The sequence below is a fragment of the Delphinus delphis genome, chromosome 4, assembly GCF_949987515.2.
Source record: "Delphinus delphis chromosome 4, mDelDel1.2, whole genome shotgun sequence".
In the NCBI taxonomy this organism is placed as follows: domain Eukaryota; kingdom Metazoa; phylum Chordata; class Mammalia; order Artiodactyla; family Delphinidae; genus Delphinus; species Delphinus delphis.
Window position 1 is genome coordinate 120040212 of NC_082686.1, and position 17401 is coordinate 120057612.

A 17401-nucleotide genomic window follows, 5' to 3' on the forward strand; every position below is an offset into this window, starting at 1 on the left:
AGCACATATGTGTCTTAGCCTGACATAACAAAATACCACTGTCTGGGTGGCTCCAACAACAGAAAATATTTCTCACGGTGTGGAAGCTGAGATGTCTAAGATCAGGATGTCAGCATGGCCGGGTCTGGTGAGAGCTTTCTCTCTGGCTTGCAGAAGGCTACCTGCTTTCCAGGCAAGAGCAAGCTCAGTGGTGTCTCTTCTTAATTCTATCATAGGGCACCCCACCCTCATAACCTCATCTAAACCTAATTGTCTCCAAAGGCTCCATCTCCAAATAACATCATATTGGAAGTTAGGGCTTCAACTTATGGATTTGAAGGGGACACTATGTGAGGGGAGTCCATAGCAATATGTACTGATTATCTGTTATGTGGAGGCTCTGGGCACACTTATCCTATCTCCTTCACACCATGGATTTGGGAAACAGAGGACTTTAGGACTGAAATAAATTACTTAGGCTACCAGCAAAATACTAGAAATTAAAGATTAGTATTGACTCAGGAGTTTCTTTTAGCAAAACACTATTTTCCAAGAACACATGCCATTTTGCTTACAGACCAGGAAATTCAGAACTCAGTATCAAAACTTGTGTTTTATTTTGTTTAATGGGTACTTTGATTCTTTGGATTTACCTTTCTTTTTCTCTTTGTTTTGGCCAACTAATGGACATAATTTTATACTTTGGGGGGTTATAGACTATTCCATCTCATTTTAGATGGGTTTACTGTTCAGAGACTTGACATATTTCACATACTCAGTTGGAAAGTTAGCATCATCTTGTGGAATAAAAGAATTACCTGAAATTAAATGTGGTTTCATTTAAAATTGGCCTCTAAGGGATTCTTATGTTAATTATGTCGATGTTCTATTCATAACAATAGAAGACTATTGAACCAAGGAAAGCTTTCAGTCAAGGACCCCTGCTGCAGAAAAAGTGCAGCTTCCTGTTTATCTTTAAACAGCAAAAGTGAAACTTAATCTGTTATAAATTTGCAAATGTGTTCTGAACAGGGTGAAGGTCTATTACAGCTACATTTAAATCACAAGAATACAAGTACCCCCTAAGGCATTTGCATTGAAGGTGCAAAGCAAGAGTCTAAACCTAAACATTTATTGAGCACTCACTCTGTGCTACCTGTTACCCAAGGCACAGTGGGGGGATGCAATGGTGAGGAAGCTTGGGCTCCTCTATTTTAGGGCTCATGGTTCTACAAAAATGAGTCTCTTAACAGGTAAATTATGATAAAGTATATTAGAGGTATAAAGAGTATTCTTTGCATGTATAGTTTGTTGAAGAAAAAGGTAAGATTGTTAAATTTCATGAGGGCCCAAATCACGGCCATTGTCAACAAATGTGCAATGTTTAAGGCACTGAAATCAATGGTGGGGTGAAAGAGCTCTTTGCACATGTGGTTTTCTATGCTTGAATCATTTTTCTCCCATTCAAATTTTCTCTAGTTCTTTCTTCTATAACCCTCACCCAAATTTCACCTAATTCCAATGATATTCAGAGCTCTGCTGAGCCTCTGATTTCTCTATGAAGCCTCCACTGAGGTCTGGACCTGGGTTAGGCTAACTGACATTCCCAGTACAAACTGTGCTTGGCCTATCAGGTGACTTATGACATTACACTGTAATTGGCTGGCTCTTTGTTCATCCACACACGTAGAGCAATGCCAAGCACATAAAAGGTCAATGAACAGATGAATGTTCTGATTCTTCATGATTCTTGATTACAAATGGAAAAGTGATTGATATCTCTTAGTTCAATGGAATGGTTGAGTAATTGTTTCTTCAAGTTTGGCTTCTGCCCTTTTATTATTTATTGAGACCCTTATAGCCTCGTACTGAGAGTCAAGAGACCTGGGATCTGTTTTCAGGCCTGCCCGACAGGATGCACGATCATTAGCCTCATCTGAATCTGTGTTGTCTCATCACTAAATGGAGGTTTTAAGACTAGCTTGTGGTCTTTACCCAGAAGTGCACATCAGCATCAATTGTGAAACTTAAAAATGTATGAGTTACTCATGCTACTGTCCTGACTCTAGAGACTTGGATTCAGCAGAGAATGAGTTACCTGAAAGCTCGGGCTCCTCTCTCTTCCCTCTGTACCACCTTGGTCCGAGGCCCATCCCCTCACACTCTGACTGTGCCCCTGACCAACACCCTGGTCTCTTGGCCTAACAGCCTCCATCCTTTCTTCCTTCCAGACTATCAACATCCCTCTGAACAGTTTCCTCAGAATCTAGCTTTTTGAGGTGGTGATCTGACCCAGAAACCATAAGTGGCTTCCTACAGCCCATAGAAACACTTCAATCAGAATTTTGCTCCCCTTTCCGGGTCTACCTCCTCTTGTCCACTGAGAGCTTTGCATACCAACAAGGTGGTCTTCTTTCTCTCAGTAAACAATTGTTATCCTTGCCCCTACGCCATGATCCCACTGTTAAGCCTGTGTTTCACTTCTTTCTGCCTCTATTCCACCCCCACGAAGTTTTCCTGAAATACTCCAGTCCACATTGCTCTTTCTTGGAAATCCTATAAAACACATTGCTCATGCCACTCATATTATTAAATGATAGTCTGAGATGAATCAGTAGTTTAATATGATCTATTCTTTACTCTCAATTATTAATCTTTTAAAAGGTTGGAATTACAACTTCTTTACACAACTTAATATCTCTCATAGTATCCAAAACATGAAACTCAGTAAACGCTTTTGAATTGAATGATTACAGTGGCTTCAGACTCTCGAGATATGAGGTGGTGACGTTCATGTGTTCCTTCATTCATTCGGGCTCTAGGGGACAGCAGAAAACAAGAGATAGTTTCTGCCTTAAAGGGGCTTCCAGATTAGTTTAAAAAAGAAAAAAAAAGTAATATGTAAGTTGTTGTGAAGAAAACAAAAGTAGGATAAGAAGATAGAGGATATATTTATGTGAAGGGTTGGAGTGTTTAGGGTGGTTAGGAAAGCCACTTTGGTTAGGTGACATTTGAGCATAGACTCTAATGAGGGAAAGGCCATGTGGGTGTCCGGAAGAAAAGCACTCCAGGCTTCTGGAACAGTAGGCGCAAAGGCCCTGAGGCAAGGATATGCCTGATATGTTCGCATAGCAGCAAAGGGGCTGGTGTGGCTAGAATGGAATCAATGGGGGGCGGGAGGTGGGGGGTGAGTGGAAGGAGATAATGCTCAAGAGGTAACCGAGCCAGATCATGCTGGGCTCTTGAACAGCAAGCCTTTTGAATTTTATTTTGAGATGGAAAACTTCAGGAAGGTTTTTGGCAGGGTAGCGCTAGGATCTATTCTATGATTAAAGGGATCACTCTGGCTCTGTTATGAAAAACAGATCTCCAGGCTGGAGGCAGGAGGTCAGTGAGAAGCCTGCTGCATAATCCAGGCAAGAAGTGGAAGTGGATCAGAACAGGATGGTAGCATGGTAAGTACTGGAATAATGTCAAAGGTTGACAATATTTGCTGATGGGTTGGATGATGGGTATGAGAAGAAGAGAGAACTCCAAGAACTTATGGCCTGAACAACTGGAAGAATTGGGGGAAACTGTGGGAAGAGCATATTGGGGTATCTGGGGGAGATCAAGGGTTATATTCCAGCCATGTGAAATCTATGATCCCTAGTAGTCACACAAGCACAGAGGTTGAGTGGGTGGTTGGAGCTAAGGGTCTGGAGTTCAGGGGAGAGGTTAGAGTCGTTTTTACTGGAGACAGTGGGGAGTTGGGAGGAAAATTTGGAGTTTGAAAAGTGTGGGAAGATAAAGTTGATTTTAAACCATGTTTTCTCTTGCTTTAAGGACTTTGTGCTGCTTCTCGCACCTCCAGTGCTCTTCCCAGGCTTCCCCTCGCCCCCTTCCCCAGTCTCCCCCCTGCCGGCCCCCAGCCCTGGCTGCTCCTCATTCATTTCAGTCCTCAGAAAGGCTGCCCTGACCATGCCATCTAAGTGCCCTCCACTCGAACCCAGGCCTTTTTTACATGTCATTTATTACACTGATCACCATCTGAAATTATATGTTTGTTTTTTAGCCTTTAAGACCTGTGTCCCTCCGCAAGACAGTGAGCTCAGTGACAGCAGGCCCAGTGCTAGGATGGTGCCTCTCATATAGCAGGCACTCCTTAAGCATTGGATAAATGCATGAGTGAATGGATGAGGGAAAGATCATATTTTGCCCTTGAAACACAATTGGAATCCAAAGGAAAATGAACAGTAGTTGGACAGGGATGCAGAAATGTCCCTGAGAAACTGACCCATTCTTTAAAAGAAATATCCCTTAGATAAGTTATTTTGCTGCCTTTCTTTTCATTTGGGATATAATCCATTGCAATACCTTTTTTTCCTTTCATTTCAAGTACTGTGAGGGGGTTGATTTCAAAGATTTAACACATTCTCATCAGTCTGATAAATCAAACCCTAGTTTGAATCTACAATAGAATTATGTATTGCTTTTACCTTTGCTGAAGTCCCATGACCTTGCAAAAGGTAACTACTTTCAGCAAAAACGTCAGTCTGATTTCAAAATACATTTTCCAGGACAGTACAACCTTGTTATACAGTCCCATTTTCAGTTCAACGTCGTTTTATCACATGGAAGCGAAGCCAACAGATTGTTTCAGTGAAAAAGCCTCTGCATTCAAAAATAAATTGAGTTTTTCTGGAAACTAAGTCTGTGTTAGACAAGCAGAACTTTCTTTCCTTCATCTCTCTTCCTGAACTTGAATCATTTAAACCTAAGGCCACTGAGAAGGAATGCGACATAACTTCAATGTATTTTCGCATAAAATGAAGTTTGTTTTTGGACACCTTAGGCAGCCAGGAAGGGTAATTGTACATAGGATTAGCTCTGTCACAGCTCTGAGTCAACATGCGTAGATGCCTCTGTCTTTGGAAGTTTATTTTTACGTAGGGAAGGTAGATGTGGTAGGAAACTGTGGAATAATCCTTGCCACTAGCTGAAATCTTCAATGGAGGGTTTCAAGAGAAAGGCTAACAGAGATCAAAAGAAAGTCAACTTTCTGTGAGCAGTACCCAACTTATGGCCAGCTTGTGTTTCAAAGGTCAACTTATAAGTTTCCTACTTGACCAGTGGTTCTCAACTTGGGTGAGTTTGTCCCCCAGGGAATATTTGGCAATGTCTGAGGACATTTGTGATTGTCCACAACTGGAAGGTGGGAGGCGCTAATGTTAATCTAGTGGGTAGAGACCAGGGGTGCTGCTAAATATTCTACCATGTACAAAACAGACTCCACAAAAAGGAATTATCAGTCCCCAAATATCAATAGTTGCTGGTTTGAGAAACGCTAGTTTAGACACTGGATTGCTTTTTTCCCCATAGGATCAACGCTAAAAATATTCCTACTGCAGAGGGCTATTTTGGCAAAGATGGCTATCTGTCCACCGGAACCTATTTTTATCATCCATGCTATGCTGTTATAACTGCATAAACTACATTTCCTAGCATCTCTTGCAGCTAGGAATACAGCTGGTTCTCACCAGAGAAATGAGAGCAGAGGTGATACGTGTCATTTCTGGGCCCAGGCTTTTAAGAAAAGCGACCTACCCCAGTCTCTCTTTCCCATTGTTCCACCAGCCAGTTATAAATCACGATGAATCCCTATAGCAGTAGTTCCCAGACTTTACCTACATCAGAATTACCTGGAGTACCCGTTCAACCTTAGATTGTTGGGCTCCACCCCCAGAGTGTCTGATTTCAGTCGGTCTGTGGTGGGGCTTGAGGATTTGCATTTCTAACAAGTTTCCAGGTGTTGCTGATACTGCTGGTCCGGGGACCACACTTTTAGAACCCTTGACTTAGGGGATTATGATGCCACAAGATGGAAGGAGCCTGGTGATATCTGAATCGCCACCTGGAGGAGAGGCATCTTTCCCCCACCCTCATGTTAATATCAACCCTACCTGTGACTTGAATGAGAGCGGATTTACTACTGTGGTTCAACAACTGAATTTTAGGAGTCTGTGTGTTCTAGTAGCTTAGCCTATCGTAAGGCTCTCTACATCTGCCAAACCTACATCTCTCTCCCTTACATGTCCCTGTAGAATCACAGAATATTTTCTTAACAGATGAGGGAATATGGGCTGGGAAGGATGGGGTAGCCAAGGTTACATAGTAAACGGTATGGCTTGTTATTCAATCTGTTTCATTCCCCCCATTGAATATATAACCCATAACAAAGATAAAAAAAAAATCATGATTATCTTAATAATTTGAATTTTTAGGAAAGATGCGAAGAAGAAAATTTTCTTCCCCTTTCCCAGGCGGACGATCAACCTGAGGCAACATTTTGAAAAAGATGTTTTGCCTTTTGCTCTCCCTCCCCAATTCTTTCTGCACCTTCTCTCTCTGTGTCTCGGTGTCTCTGTCTCTCTCCCCCTTTCCGTGCATTACTGCCATCATGCTGCCCTCCCCATCCCAGTCCCAGACACCCGACTCTAAAATGATCGGTTTTTGACTCTCCAGTCAAAACCCCCATTTCCGCACGCAGCCAAAATGAGCTTCCTGCCGGGAAGAAAACAATTGGAAGGAAGAAATCTGCTGGGGAAGGGTAGCACACAATTCTCCTGAAGGGCGTGCTTTTTAAAACAGTTAACATGCGTGCTTTCACGTTTACTTGTGGAATTTAAAACAGCTCCAGGAAGGTCTAGTGACATTTTTCAGGCACTGAGGGAAGTGGACGGTGAGTGGGACTGAGGATCCTGTAAAGGGAGAGCAAGGCTGTTATTCCCAGGCAGGGCACCTCTGGTGTCTCCTTCTGCCCTCAAGTGCCATCACAGGTCTCTAACTTTTGGAAGAGGGTCAGTGGGAGGCTGGGCAGTGCGGCTGGGACCCAGCCCTACTCACAGAGGTTTGGTCTGTCTGTGAAGGATTTGGTTGCCCAAACAGCACTGCAATGTCCCCAGTATATTAGAGCAAGTGCCGATAATTCCTAAATGATGTAATGGCCCTATGGAAATGTAGCACAAGGCATTTTTAAATGTAAATGCTTCTTGCTCATTTGCACATATAACTTACTAGAGTCAATCCTATTGACTTCTTCTGAACTCTATCCACAGAACCTGAGGGCAGAATTAGAGGGATTTATGCATGGTACAGACAGACTTATTTTTTGAGCCTGGTTCGTGTGTATTGATAGTTTTCTAAGGTTATGTCTACCTAATGCCCAAAACAAGCAAGCAATTAGTAAGCAAATTCAGGCAGAAAACAGGGAAAAACAATGTGGTCCTTTTGTTTGCCTCAGCGGACAGGTTAGCTTGGTTAAAACTATCAGTCAGATATTTGTGATATCTGTGACACTCCTGAAAAACTGAAATGCACACAGAAAGTTCCCAAATTAAATAAGATTATTTATTTTTCTGTATCTAAGACCTTATCCTTGAAACACAGGGAGAGGTGACAAGTGTTCTGGGTTGTCCCCTTTCATTACTCAGTGTCTCTCAGGGGCTAGAGTGTTCTTATTGGCTACTCTCTCTCTATAGTGCGGTTGGGTAATCTACAAGGCCTTGCCACTTTTTCACACTCAATAAATGTCTAAGTAGATGGTGGCATTTTGCATGTGTCAACTTGTCCCAGAGGGGGCTCCAATATATTTTCCTCACAAAAACTGGTATTTTGAGTTTCACTTTGAGTTGACAACGTTTCACATCTTAGTGCGAGGAGTAGGTCACTGCTGCAACTAAAAGTAGAGTATCAGCAATTGTCCTTAAATGAAGGGGAGGGGGTGGAGCCTCGGATCTCACCTTCCACAGGTATGTCACTAGCACTTAGCATTGGCCTCAGACTAGGTCCTCAGCAGTGATCTGAAGGTCAAACCTTACTTAGAATAAAAACCTTAATCTCCGATAGGAGGTTTTTCCGAGAGCAGTTGTGAGTTTATATGAATCATGTCTCTGTGAAGCACTAACGGCTATCTCCTCTCGGGTGGTTAAAGAGAGTGATGGAAACTCCCAACTGTCGAATGTGGCCTAAGTGGCGGTCCCTGTGCCAGGCATTTTATATACACTTTCTACTCTGGTTTTCCACACTGACCGTCTAACGTAAGTACCATTTTATAGCCACGGGAGCTGAGGTTTAGAGAGAGTTAACCATATAGCGCCCCATGGCTGAGACTGCTTCAAAGCCTGAGCCCTCTGCATTTCACCAAAATGGTAGTTCCTATTTAGAAAATATGTGGGGTGCCCAATAGAATCTAATATGCTGCTTAAAAATGCAAGAGCTAATAACTTTTACTGTAAATTTATTTTGGAACTAAGTGAAGAATAGGCTATTTTGACCTAATCATAGGAGAACACTATGGGGCTGTCTGTAGCTCAAAGCTAGTTCTCAGATGTTCTGAATTTGTCATCATCACATAAACTTTTCTCAGCATTTGAAACTATGAGGACTTAATGGGATCTTCAGTTCATCCGGACCTGCCGTGCTTGTCTACTTTGTCACAGCAACGCGGCACGTGGTTACTTGTTATTCAAGATGTCTTTTTTCTGACTGTTTGACACACTGGTTAGAACATTTTCAGGACTCATTTCCTGCATAAGCTGGTTAACCCTGTCCCGTTTGAAGACCTCAGAAGACCTTCACCGGTCAGCCACCTGCTCACTAATGCCTTCCCCGGGCCACAGTGGGTGTCACCTGAGAGAGGTGGGGACTTGGTAGATGTTCATCCGCTCTAATGGAGAAAATGTTCTCAGCCTATGTCCCATTAGCTGGTTAGTGACCTTGTACTGGTAAGGAAGAGATAGTGGCCTAATTAATTGCACAAGATACACCCAGAGCAGGAAGGAGATATACCACCACGGGAGCGGGAGGGAACCCTGGACTCCGGGGGAGGGGCTGAGAAGAGGAAGGCTTGGCAAGGAACGCTTGACAACGTGATGGCGTCATCTGGGCTGTCGCTCTCTGGAAGGATGAACAAAGGAAGAGACAAGGAGAGAAAGAGTTCTGTCGGGAATTCCCTGGCGGTCCAGGGGTTAGGACCTGGCGCTTTTACTGCCAAGCCCGGGGTTCGATCCTTGGTCGGGGAACTAAGATCCCCGCAAGCCAAGAAAAGAAACAGTCCTGTTGCTTAGAAGACTCAGACTCTCAGACAACCCTAGTACATACATTTAAAGAAATCTTTTTCCTGAGCTGAAGTCAAGCCTGATTCTTTTTTTTTTTTTTTTTTTGCGGTACGCGGGCCTCTCAATGTTGTGGCCTCTCCCGTTGCGGAGCACAGGCTCCGGACGCGCAGGCTCAACAGCCATGGCTCACGGGCCCAGCCGCTCCGCGGCATGTGGGATCTTCCCGGACCGGGGCACGAACCCGTGTCCCCTGCATCGGCAGGTGGACTCTCAACCACTGCGCCACCAGGGAAGCCCCAAGCCTGATTCTTGATTCAAATCATTTGGCTCATATAAAAGTCCCAGGGTTTTTAATGAGATCTTAGGTCTTTAACTGGAAATCATAAACATCCATCCAACACAAAGCAAGCAAAGATTTGAAAAATAGTTTCATATCCGAATGCTACTGTTGAGGAAGTATTAACAATGTTTACTGTTATGAATGCTCAGGGAAGGGTTTTTTAGCCAGAAGTGAGTAGGTAAAAAATATTTTCTTTTATTTCAAAAACAAAAGTCTTTATTTGTTGATCTCTTTCCTTAAATTTATTGTTGCTTAGCTCCCACCTGGGCAAACATGGTCTGAGAGCTGCCTTTGGGGTCAATTCTGAATTCAGAAGTTCCCAGGCTGATAGAACAGGAATGGATAGTCCTTAAGTGAAATTTTAGTGAAATGTACAATTTTAGTTGCATTGACATTGTTGTAGGTTGTTCATTCATTTGCCTATTCATCCGTCAATTATTTGTGGAAGGTTCAAGTAGTGGGCTGGGTGCTGAGGTACAGAGTGAATGAAACAGGTAAGTATTTGGCCTCACAAAGCTCCCTGTCTAGAGGGGCACACAGGCAGGCAAACCAAAAATCATGGTAGAATGTGATGGGTGCTAGGAGAGGAGAAGTATTGGGTGTTACGGAAACAGAGGAGGGGGACATCAACCCAGACTTGAGGAGTTACAAGGTTTCCTACAGGAAGTGATGTCTAAGCCAAGATCTGAAGGATAAAAGGTATTAGCTGAGTAAAAGAGTGAGGGGTGGGGGTGTGTGTGTGGAAAGGGGTCCAGACAGATGGAGAGCCTGAGTGAACAGGGAAAGAATTCCACATACTCGAGGAACTGGAGGAGATTCTGTAACTGGGTAAACATTGCTGTGCTGATCAGACGGCAAGGGGAAGGACAAGAAGCAATGGACTTGAGGATATGGGGAGGGGGAAGGGTAAGCTGTGACAAAGTGCGAGAGTGGCACGGACATATATACACTACCAAACGTAAAATAGATAGCTAGTGGGAAGCAGCCACATAGCACAGGGAGATCAGCTCGGTGCTTTGTGACCACCTAGAGGAGTGGGATAGGGAGGGTGGGAAGGAGGGGGAAGGGGAAGGGATATGGGAACATATATGTGTGTGTGACTGATTCACTTTGTTATGAAGCAGAAACTAGCACACCATTGTAAAGCAATTAGACTCCAATAAAGATGTAAAAAAAAAACAACAACACAAAATAAAAATTGAAGTTCTTCAACTTGAATGCTAAAAAAATAAAAAAAAAAAAAAGCAAGCCTGGCACCCAAGGGGGTCCAAAGCAAAACAGAATAAGGTGGGAGGGAGGGATTGAAGAGAGAGGTTCAGAACAGAAACCACGAATCTTGATTACGTTCTGGGATGCACTTCTCAAAGTTTTACATGCATGCGAATTGCCTGGGGATTTTGTTAGAAAGCAGATTCGGATTCAGCATTTCTAAAGAGACCCCAAGTGATGTCCTAGCTGCTGGTCTCTGGACCACACTTTTGGGTGTGAAGGATCAACAAAGCATGGAAGTGTCCCTTTTACATGGTGGCTGGTCGTTATTGTGGGACAGTCCTGGTGGCTTAACAGCGTTCCATTAATTTGGGTGGTCATGGACACAGAGTCCTGTTCCTAGGCACTGCTGAAAAAATAACCTGGACTCTTCACTTTCATGAATTCCACTTATGTTTTCTTCCTGGGTATAACTGATAAATCAACTGGGAAGCCCACTTCTTGGTCAAAGTCTCAGACTGGCTCTGACAATGGCCTGATTGGTGGCTCACCAAAAACACACTGAGAAAGGTTGTCACCTACACCTGGGCAGTGGTCCTTAAGCTGTCCTGTAGAACACTGAGGTTCTATACGCTATTTCCCAGAACTTGAATAGTAATGGCAGTCTTTTTACCATTAAGGGGGACAAAACTGAATGCTAATGGGAAAGTTTTCTTAAAGTTTTACTTCCAGGCCTTTCTCTCAGTTCTTTGGCGCCAGCAGCTGTCTGAATGCCAATGAGTGCTGGGGACGATCAAATGAGCGACAAGCAACATTAGCAGCAAAGCCTGGCCACCCTTGGTGCTGTTGTCTTTATGGCTATGTAAACTCTTGGATGAGGTTTTATATTATATCCATACACTGAGGTCACATTTCCCTGGTTAAAAACCCTTCCTAGTTTATGCAATAGGACACATCAGGGGTGCAATGTCTCTTCAAAGTGCAACAGAAATGGACAAATTGGAGAATTATGTCCTGTGACCCACCGTTGGGGCCCTTGAACCTGCCCGGGTGCTTCAGGGCCTCCGTTCCATCCGGATCAGCACAGCAGCTCTGCATGGAGCCTCTGAAGCCCAGTAGGCTAAAGTCCCCAGCCACAGTGGTTTCAGGAAGGCTGCCGGGGCTCAACCGGGCTTGGTTTTTCCTCTCCTTCAAGCAATTCCCGGCTCTTATTTAGTTTTAAATTAAATCAAAATTGCAACACATGGATTTGAATTAAAACAAGAGGCCCGATCTTTGTAATATGCACCACATCAATAGGAAAGCTAATTTGTGCAAAGCACATCTCCTCCTTTAATTTAAACCACAGAGCTCTGCTTCTCCGGTTTCAAGGGAGCTGAGAACTGGGCAGGGCAGCTCACCCCAGGCACTAACTAGGGCTGTGCTGAGAGGGACAGGAACAGTTTCAGGGGAGCTTAGCGGTCCTCTTAAGCCCTTTGTTCCGGGTGTCACATGATACAGCAGAGCAGTTGTGAACTCCTGGCCTTGAATTTAAAGAAGGCCTGAAAATGTCTCAGGGTAGACTTCCCCAACTGACTCTTAACTGCAACCTAGCTACCAAAAACAGAAATTGCATTATTAAAAGCTTCTCAAGGCAAATGAGGCAGAGAGACCACACTGCTCCTGACCTTGAGACCTCATTTTAAGGTTCCAAGGCTGATGTGTGTGGATTACTAGACTACACAAAACGAATCGGGTAGGGTCTGTGCTAGGTGAGAAATTCAATCTGGGTCCTGACAGTTGCTTCGCTCAGTTTAACTGGCTCTAGAGGCCAAAGGTGGAGACGGTGGGGGGGCGGGGGGGGGAGGGCACAGGGTGGTGGAAGTGGCAGTAAGGTCATCAATGAACAATGTGTGCTTTGCTCAAAAACACTGCTGTACCCCAGCCATCTACACAGCTCCACGCCTTGCTCCAATGCTCACTGCCGGTAGTGTGTGCTCCCCAACAGGAGGTAAGTAATAAGCAGCTGGATCCCTCTGCAAACTGTCACCTCCAGGTGCATCCAGATTTGGAAACAGGTCTGATTCAGGTTTTATGGGGCCTGAAACTTACACATTTTTGAATCCTCTTTAAGAAAAATGATACAAAAACACCTTTCACAAATTTTATATACCATTAGGACACACTGCTAGTGCCCATCCCAGGGTCTTGGAAGGGGGACACGGGGAGCTTAAAACTGAAGCTTCTTTAACTTTACAAGTAAATCCACTTCTGCTTGAAATACATCACCAGTTCTCTACCTGCCCAGTACAAAAAGGCATGCACGAGGTGAGGGTAAAGGTGATGGAAAAGGCTTTGTCAAATAGTAGGTGTAATTGACTAAGACAGAAGTTCTGGTTCTTATTTGATTGGTCTTTGAAACATCGGCTTAGGGAACCAAGCTTGGCCCAAAGCCAAGTTCTCTCTCTTAGGCTGCAAGCCACCTTAAGGGCAGGGTTCTCATCGCTGTCTTTGTTCACCCAAATACCTACCAAAGAGAGCCTGTCAGGGAGTGTCTGCTGAATGAGTAGCTGGGTGACTGACTGAGGGATTGTGTAAATAAATTCACGCTCCCATTTTAGATCGAGGGTCATTGTTGTTTATCTTCTCCAGAGGACTCTGAAAAATGTTTTAAGTTATGTAAAGAAAGGCTCCATCTAAATTTATTAGTGAAGCATGGACAAGTGGTTTCCACTAGAGAGCTTCCAAACTTATCCTTCTTACTGGATGACCAAAACCACTCTAGACATAATTAAGAACATTAAGCTACATTATAATGCAAATATTCTTTAAGGGGTTTGGCTGTTCCTTCTGGTTTCAGCAGCTGTTGTGCCCACACACTCAGAAAAGGCTAGACAGTGTGTTATTTGATCTGCTTTTTCACTTCCTCCTCAGGCTTACATTACCTTACGTTGACCTTTTAAATTCTGTACTTCCTGGCAAATATATTTAAAACTTTAGGTCCTGAGTGAGGTATGGCATATCAGAATTCATGCAGAAAATCAAAGCCCAGTCTGGACCATTCTCTTTTGAAGAAAAAATACTGCGCCGCACATGGTAAACTCCATTGGTCCTTCCTACACTCTGAAGGGGGTCAGTGGGTGCAGTGTAGAACCTGAGCCTATGGCTGGGAGGGGTGTCACCCACGTGTGTGGTTTACTGTGAACAGGATCGGGGTCAGGTTTGCATGAGAGGCATGTTAAGACATGCTGGAGTTGGCCTGGGCTATGAAGGGCACGGTTTGGATTTAACTTTTGTTCTCATGACCTTGAGGGTAAATCTGAAGTTGTGTCAAGACAGATGAGAAGGCTCTAAATTCAAAGTCAAGAGGCCTGGGTTCAAGTCTCAATTTCATCTCTTATGAGTTGTCAGATGGTGAGCAAGATACTCAAAAACTCTCCATGTCTTTCTCTCTCTCTTTCTTTGTTTTAATCTGCAGGAAGAGACCAAGAGCGCCTATCTTATCTTGCCCTGGCTATGAGTCTCAAAACATTACCCACAAAAGGTCTTAGAAAGGTATAAAGTGACTTTGGAGTTGAGCATCTATGATTCCATTACCTAACCCTATAACATTACAATCTCCTCATTTTTAAGAAGACAGCTTTTTGGTGGAAAATCCAATGTTCTTAATGCTAGGAACTAGCAGATGGATATTCCCTTGAATTAAACTATTAATGTCAATCCCATTAAAGTGATGGGGTTATTATTTTTCTTCTAGAGGATGAAGATGATCTAGAACAGGGCCAGATAGTAAATATTTTAGGTTTTGTGGGCCATACAATTTCTGTGGCAACATTTGCCTCTTCTCTTATAGCACAAAAGGCAGCCACAGACAATATGTAAACAGAGGGGTATAGCTGTGTTCCAACTTTAGTTACAAAATTCCTGTGGGCTAGATTTGGTTCAAAGGCCATAGTTTGCTGACTCTCTGATTTAGGATATCATAAAGGTATCACCGAATTCTGGGCTTCCGCACATCCCCTGGTCATACACACCATACTGCTGGCCTCAGTTTTTAATGCAGCTCCAATCCAACAGCTAAGCAAACACAGAAGGTGCCAAATCCAGAAAGCCACGAGGTTATTTGGGCAGACGCTTCACATCCCAACACGGCTATCTAAACCTTGCACTTCTCTCACAATCTTCTTTGGGAAAAAAAGCATTGTTTAAAATATAATCTCCAAGTTTTAAAAATAAACCACCATTCTCCAGAGTAAAGCTACTGATACTTTGATGGGAACGAAGGAAAAGTGCTTCCCACCTCCTAGAAATGCTTTGCAAAAGTGCAACCCAGTGCCGACTTCTTATTTATGTGATCCAATTTGCCTTTTGCTTTCCCACAATGGAGTCAATCATTACCAAAGTTCATCGCTGCTCTAAGTCAAAGATCACCTATCGGTACAAATTATCCTCTGTATGACTCCCTCTCTCACCCCGCCGGCATGTCTGGAAATGTAGAGAAGCACTGTCAGAGGCCTACAGAAGGGCATTTTTAAACTCTGGGTCTCCATTTGCCAGTACTTGATTAAATGACTCATTCTCAGCCTGAGAGCTCCCACCCTTTACTGTGTGGAACAGGCTGGGAGGGACCTGAAGGTGAAACAAGCCTTTTATTCCTACTACTACTTCTAGAAATGTGGATTTGGGACACTTAGTTGGGTTTGAGGTGAAGTCTCACAGACCTGGGTTTAAGGATGAGTTCATCCTTGGCCAAGTTACTTGACCTCTTTGAGATCCTGAACCTCAGTTTTTCCATATACAAAATGGGTTAATATCTGCTTTATAGGATTGATATATAGTGAGTGGCAAACAGCAGATATTCAATAAATGATAGTTTTCCTCACTCTTTCCATATCTCCCTGAATACCCCAAATTTTGTTTGCTCTATTCTGAAGCAGTTTTGTTTTACTCTCATGCATCTTCCAATGAACTACCTCTGAGTGTAATATAAGTGCATAAATACATAGAAGGCATGTAAGGGGAAAGGTCTCCAAACAAGAAAAGGCTGATGGTAGGAAAATTAATTGAACAGAGAGAAACAGAATCCCCAGGGTAGTTCAGGGTCAGCAAATTCATTTTGTTTATTTTCTTTGGGAAAAAAAGAGCCTTCAGGTATGGTTTGAGAGCAGAGATCCTGTCGATCTCATCCACCTGTGCCTAGAACGGCTCTTGGCATTTGGTGAGAGTGCAATTAATACTTGTTTTCTCAACTAATAACTGATCACACTTAGATATGATTTGCTTTTGTATTAACCATAAGAAGTTGCTGGAGCTTGGCATTAGGGAAGGAGCAGGGGTTCTAAAGAGAAGGAGCTTTAACACTGAACAAAAATGGTACCATTTACACACTATTTACCTGCAAGTATGCAATTTATGAAATTATTAAATTATGCAAATTCTCCCAAGTGAAAATTGATCTGAAATAAGTCAGGGGAAAGTCCAATGCCTATTCCAGGCCAGTTTCCGGCAGATACTGAACCTTGAGGCCATTCCAACAAGATTCCCTTTAATTTCATTTCCCTTCTGAAAAAAAAAAAAATCCCATTGTTGTTCAGAACTTATGGATATCCACATGGCAGTATGTTCAATGGGATAAAGAGAAGTTATGCTTCCCCAGAAGGTCTCTAAGTATCCTCATGGTTTTCCAAGTACTGGGAAATTACGAGAGAAGACGTGCACTAGCACACAATGTAGTTCACATACCTGAAAACATCATCATGTGCTGAAAGTTCCAGGGGATCTTGTGTTTCCGGCCCAGATTCAGGAGGAAGGAGAGGGGATATATGTTGCATGCTCTGGCTACAAAAATTGCTAGCTGTGGATAAGCACAGGGAAACATTGAGGAAAATGTTGCTGCAATAAGGGTGAGAGTTCTTGAGCTTTAAATATTATGTCCTTAAGCTTCTCTATATTAGGACCCAGAAAACAGGAATAAACATGTCAATACATGTATGTCCAACTTGCTTCCAAAATTCATTTTTCAATGTCAGTTCCTGTCCAGAAACAGTAGAGAACTCTGTCTTCTTTGAACATATACTCGGTTTAAAATTGTTAACCCAATACCATTTCAATCACTGTAAATTTTCTCATCATATTTATGCTGCTGATAACTGACTCTACACTCAGTTCTGCTGCAAAATGTGAGGCAGAGACCATTCTGAGGCTGTGGCATCATCCTCTCAAGCAGCACTTTAGAAAGGATAAATGTGCTTCAGCTCACGATTATCATCTTACTTTCCATCAGTTTATACTCCTTAAACCTAGCAAGTTTCACTTATTTTTTTTCTTTTAGTGGATTTAATTTTGAGAGGAACTGCCTGTCTAAATGTATAATACAACTTCTGCTTTAAGAGATGTTTCACTAAACTCCAAGCTTTCTAGGTTAAAAATCTGTGAAAATATTTGTGGTAGTCATCTCTCCTCTTTTGACATCTTGGACTCCTTCCCTGATAGTCTGTCTATTCTAGTTTGTCCTCAAATGGGATGGAGTTATTTGGGAAGAGGGAGCTTCCTTCTAGGATCCAGGTTTCGGATGGAATTTGAAAATTCACTTGACTGCTCAATGAAAAGAGAACAAGAGGTAGGTGCAGGTGCTTAGTTGGACCCTGGCTTCCAGAGAGGAGTCGGCTCTCTTGGCTGTTACAATCGTCTGCCTGTGATCCTAGGGGGCATCTGCCCATTTTCCAGGTGGGAACAAGGACAACAGCTGCTGACTGTCCTTGGGGACATGCGCAGTGGCTCAGTATCCTTTCTGATA

General features: G+C 43.2%; 1 protein-coding gene across 3 annotated transcripts in view; it reads right to left on the reverse strand.

Moving 5' to 3' along the window:
* SLC9A9 (solute carrier family 9 member A9) overlaps positions 1-17401 on the reverse strand; it is a 630944-nt gene that overhangs the window by 195230 nt on the left and 418313 nt on the right. For all 3 annotated transcript variants that reach the window (XM_060011384.1, XM_060011385.1, XM_060011383.1), the window contains one exon: positions 16348-16459. In XM_060011384.1, coding sequence (XP_059867367.1) covers positions 16348-16459 — 112 coding nt within the window. The remainder of the gene's footprint in view (positions 1-16347; positions 16460-17401) is intronic.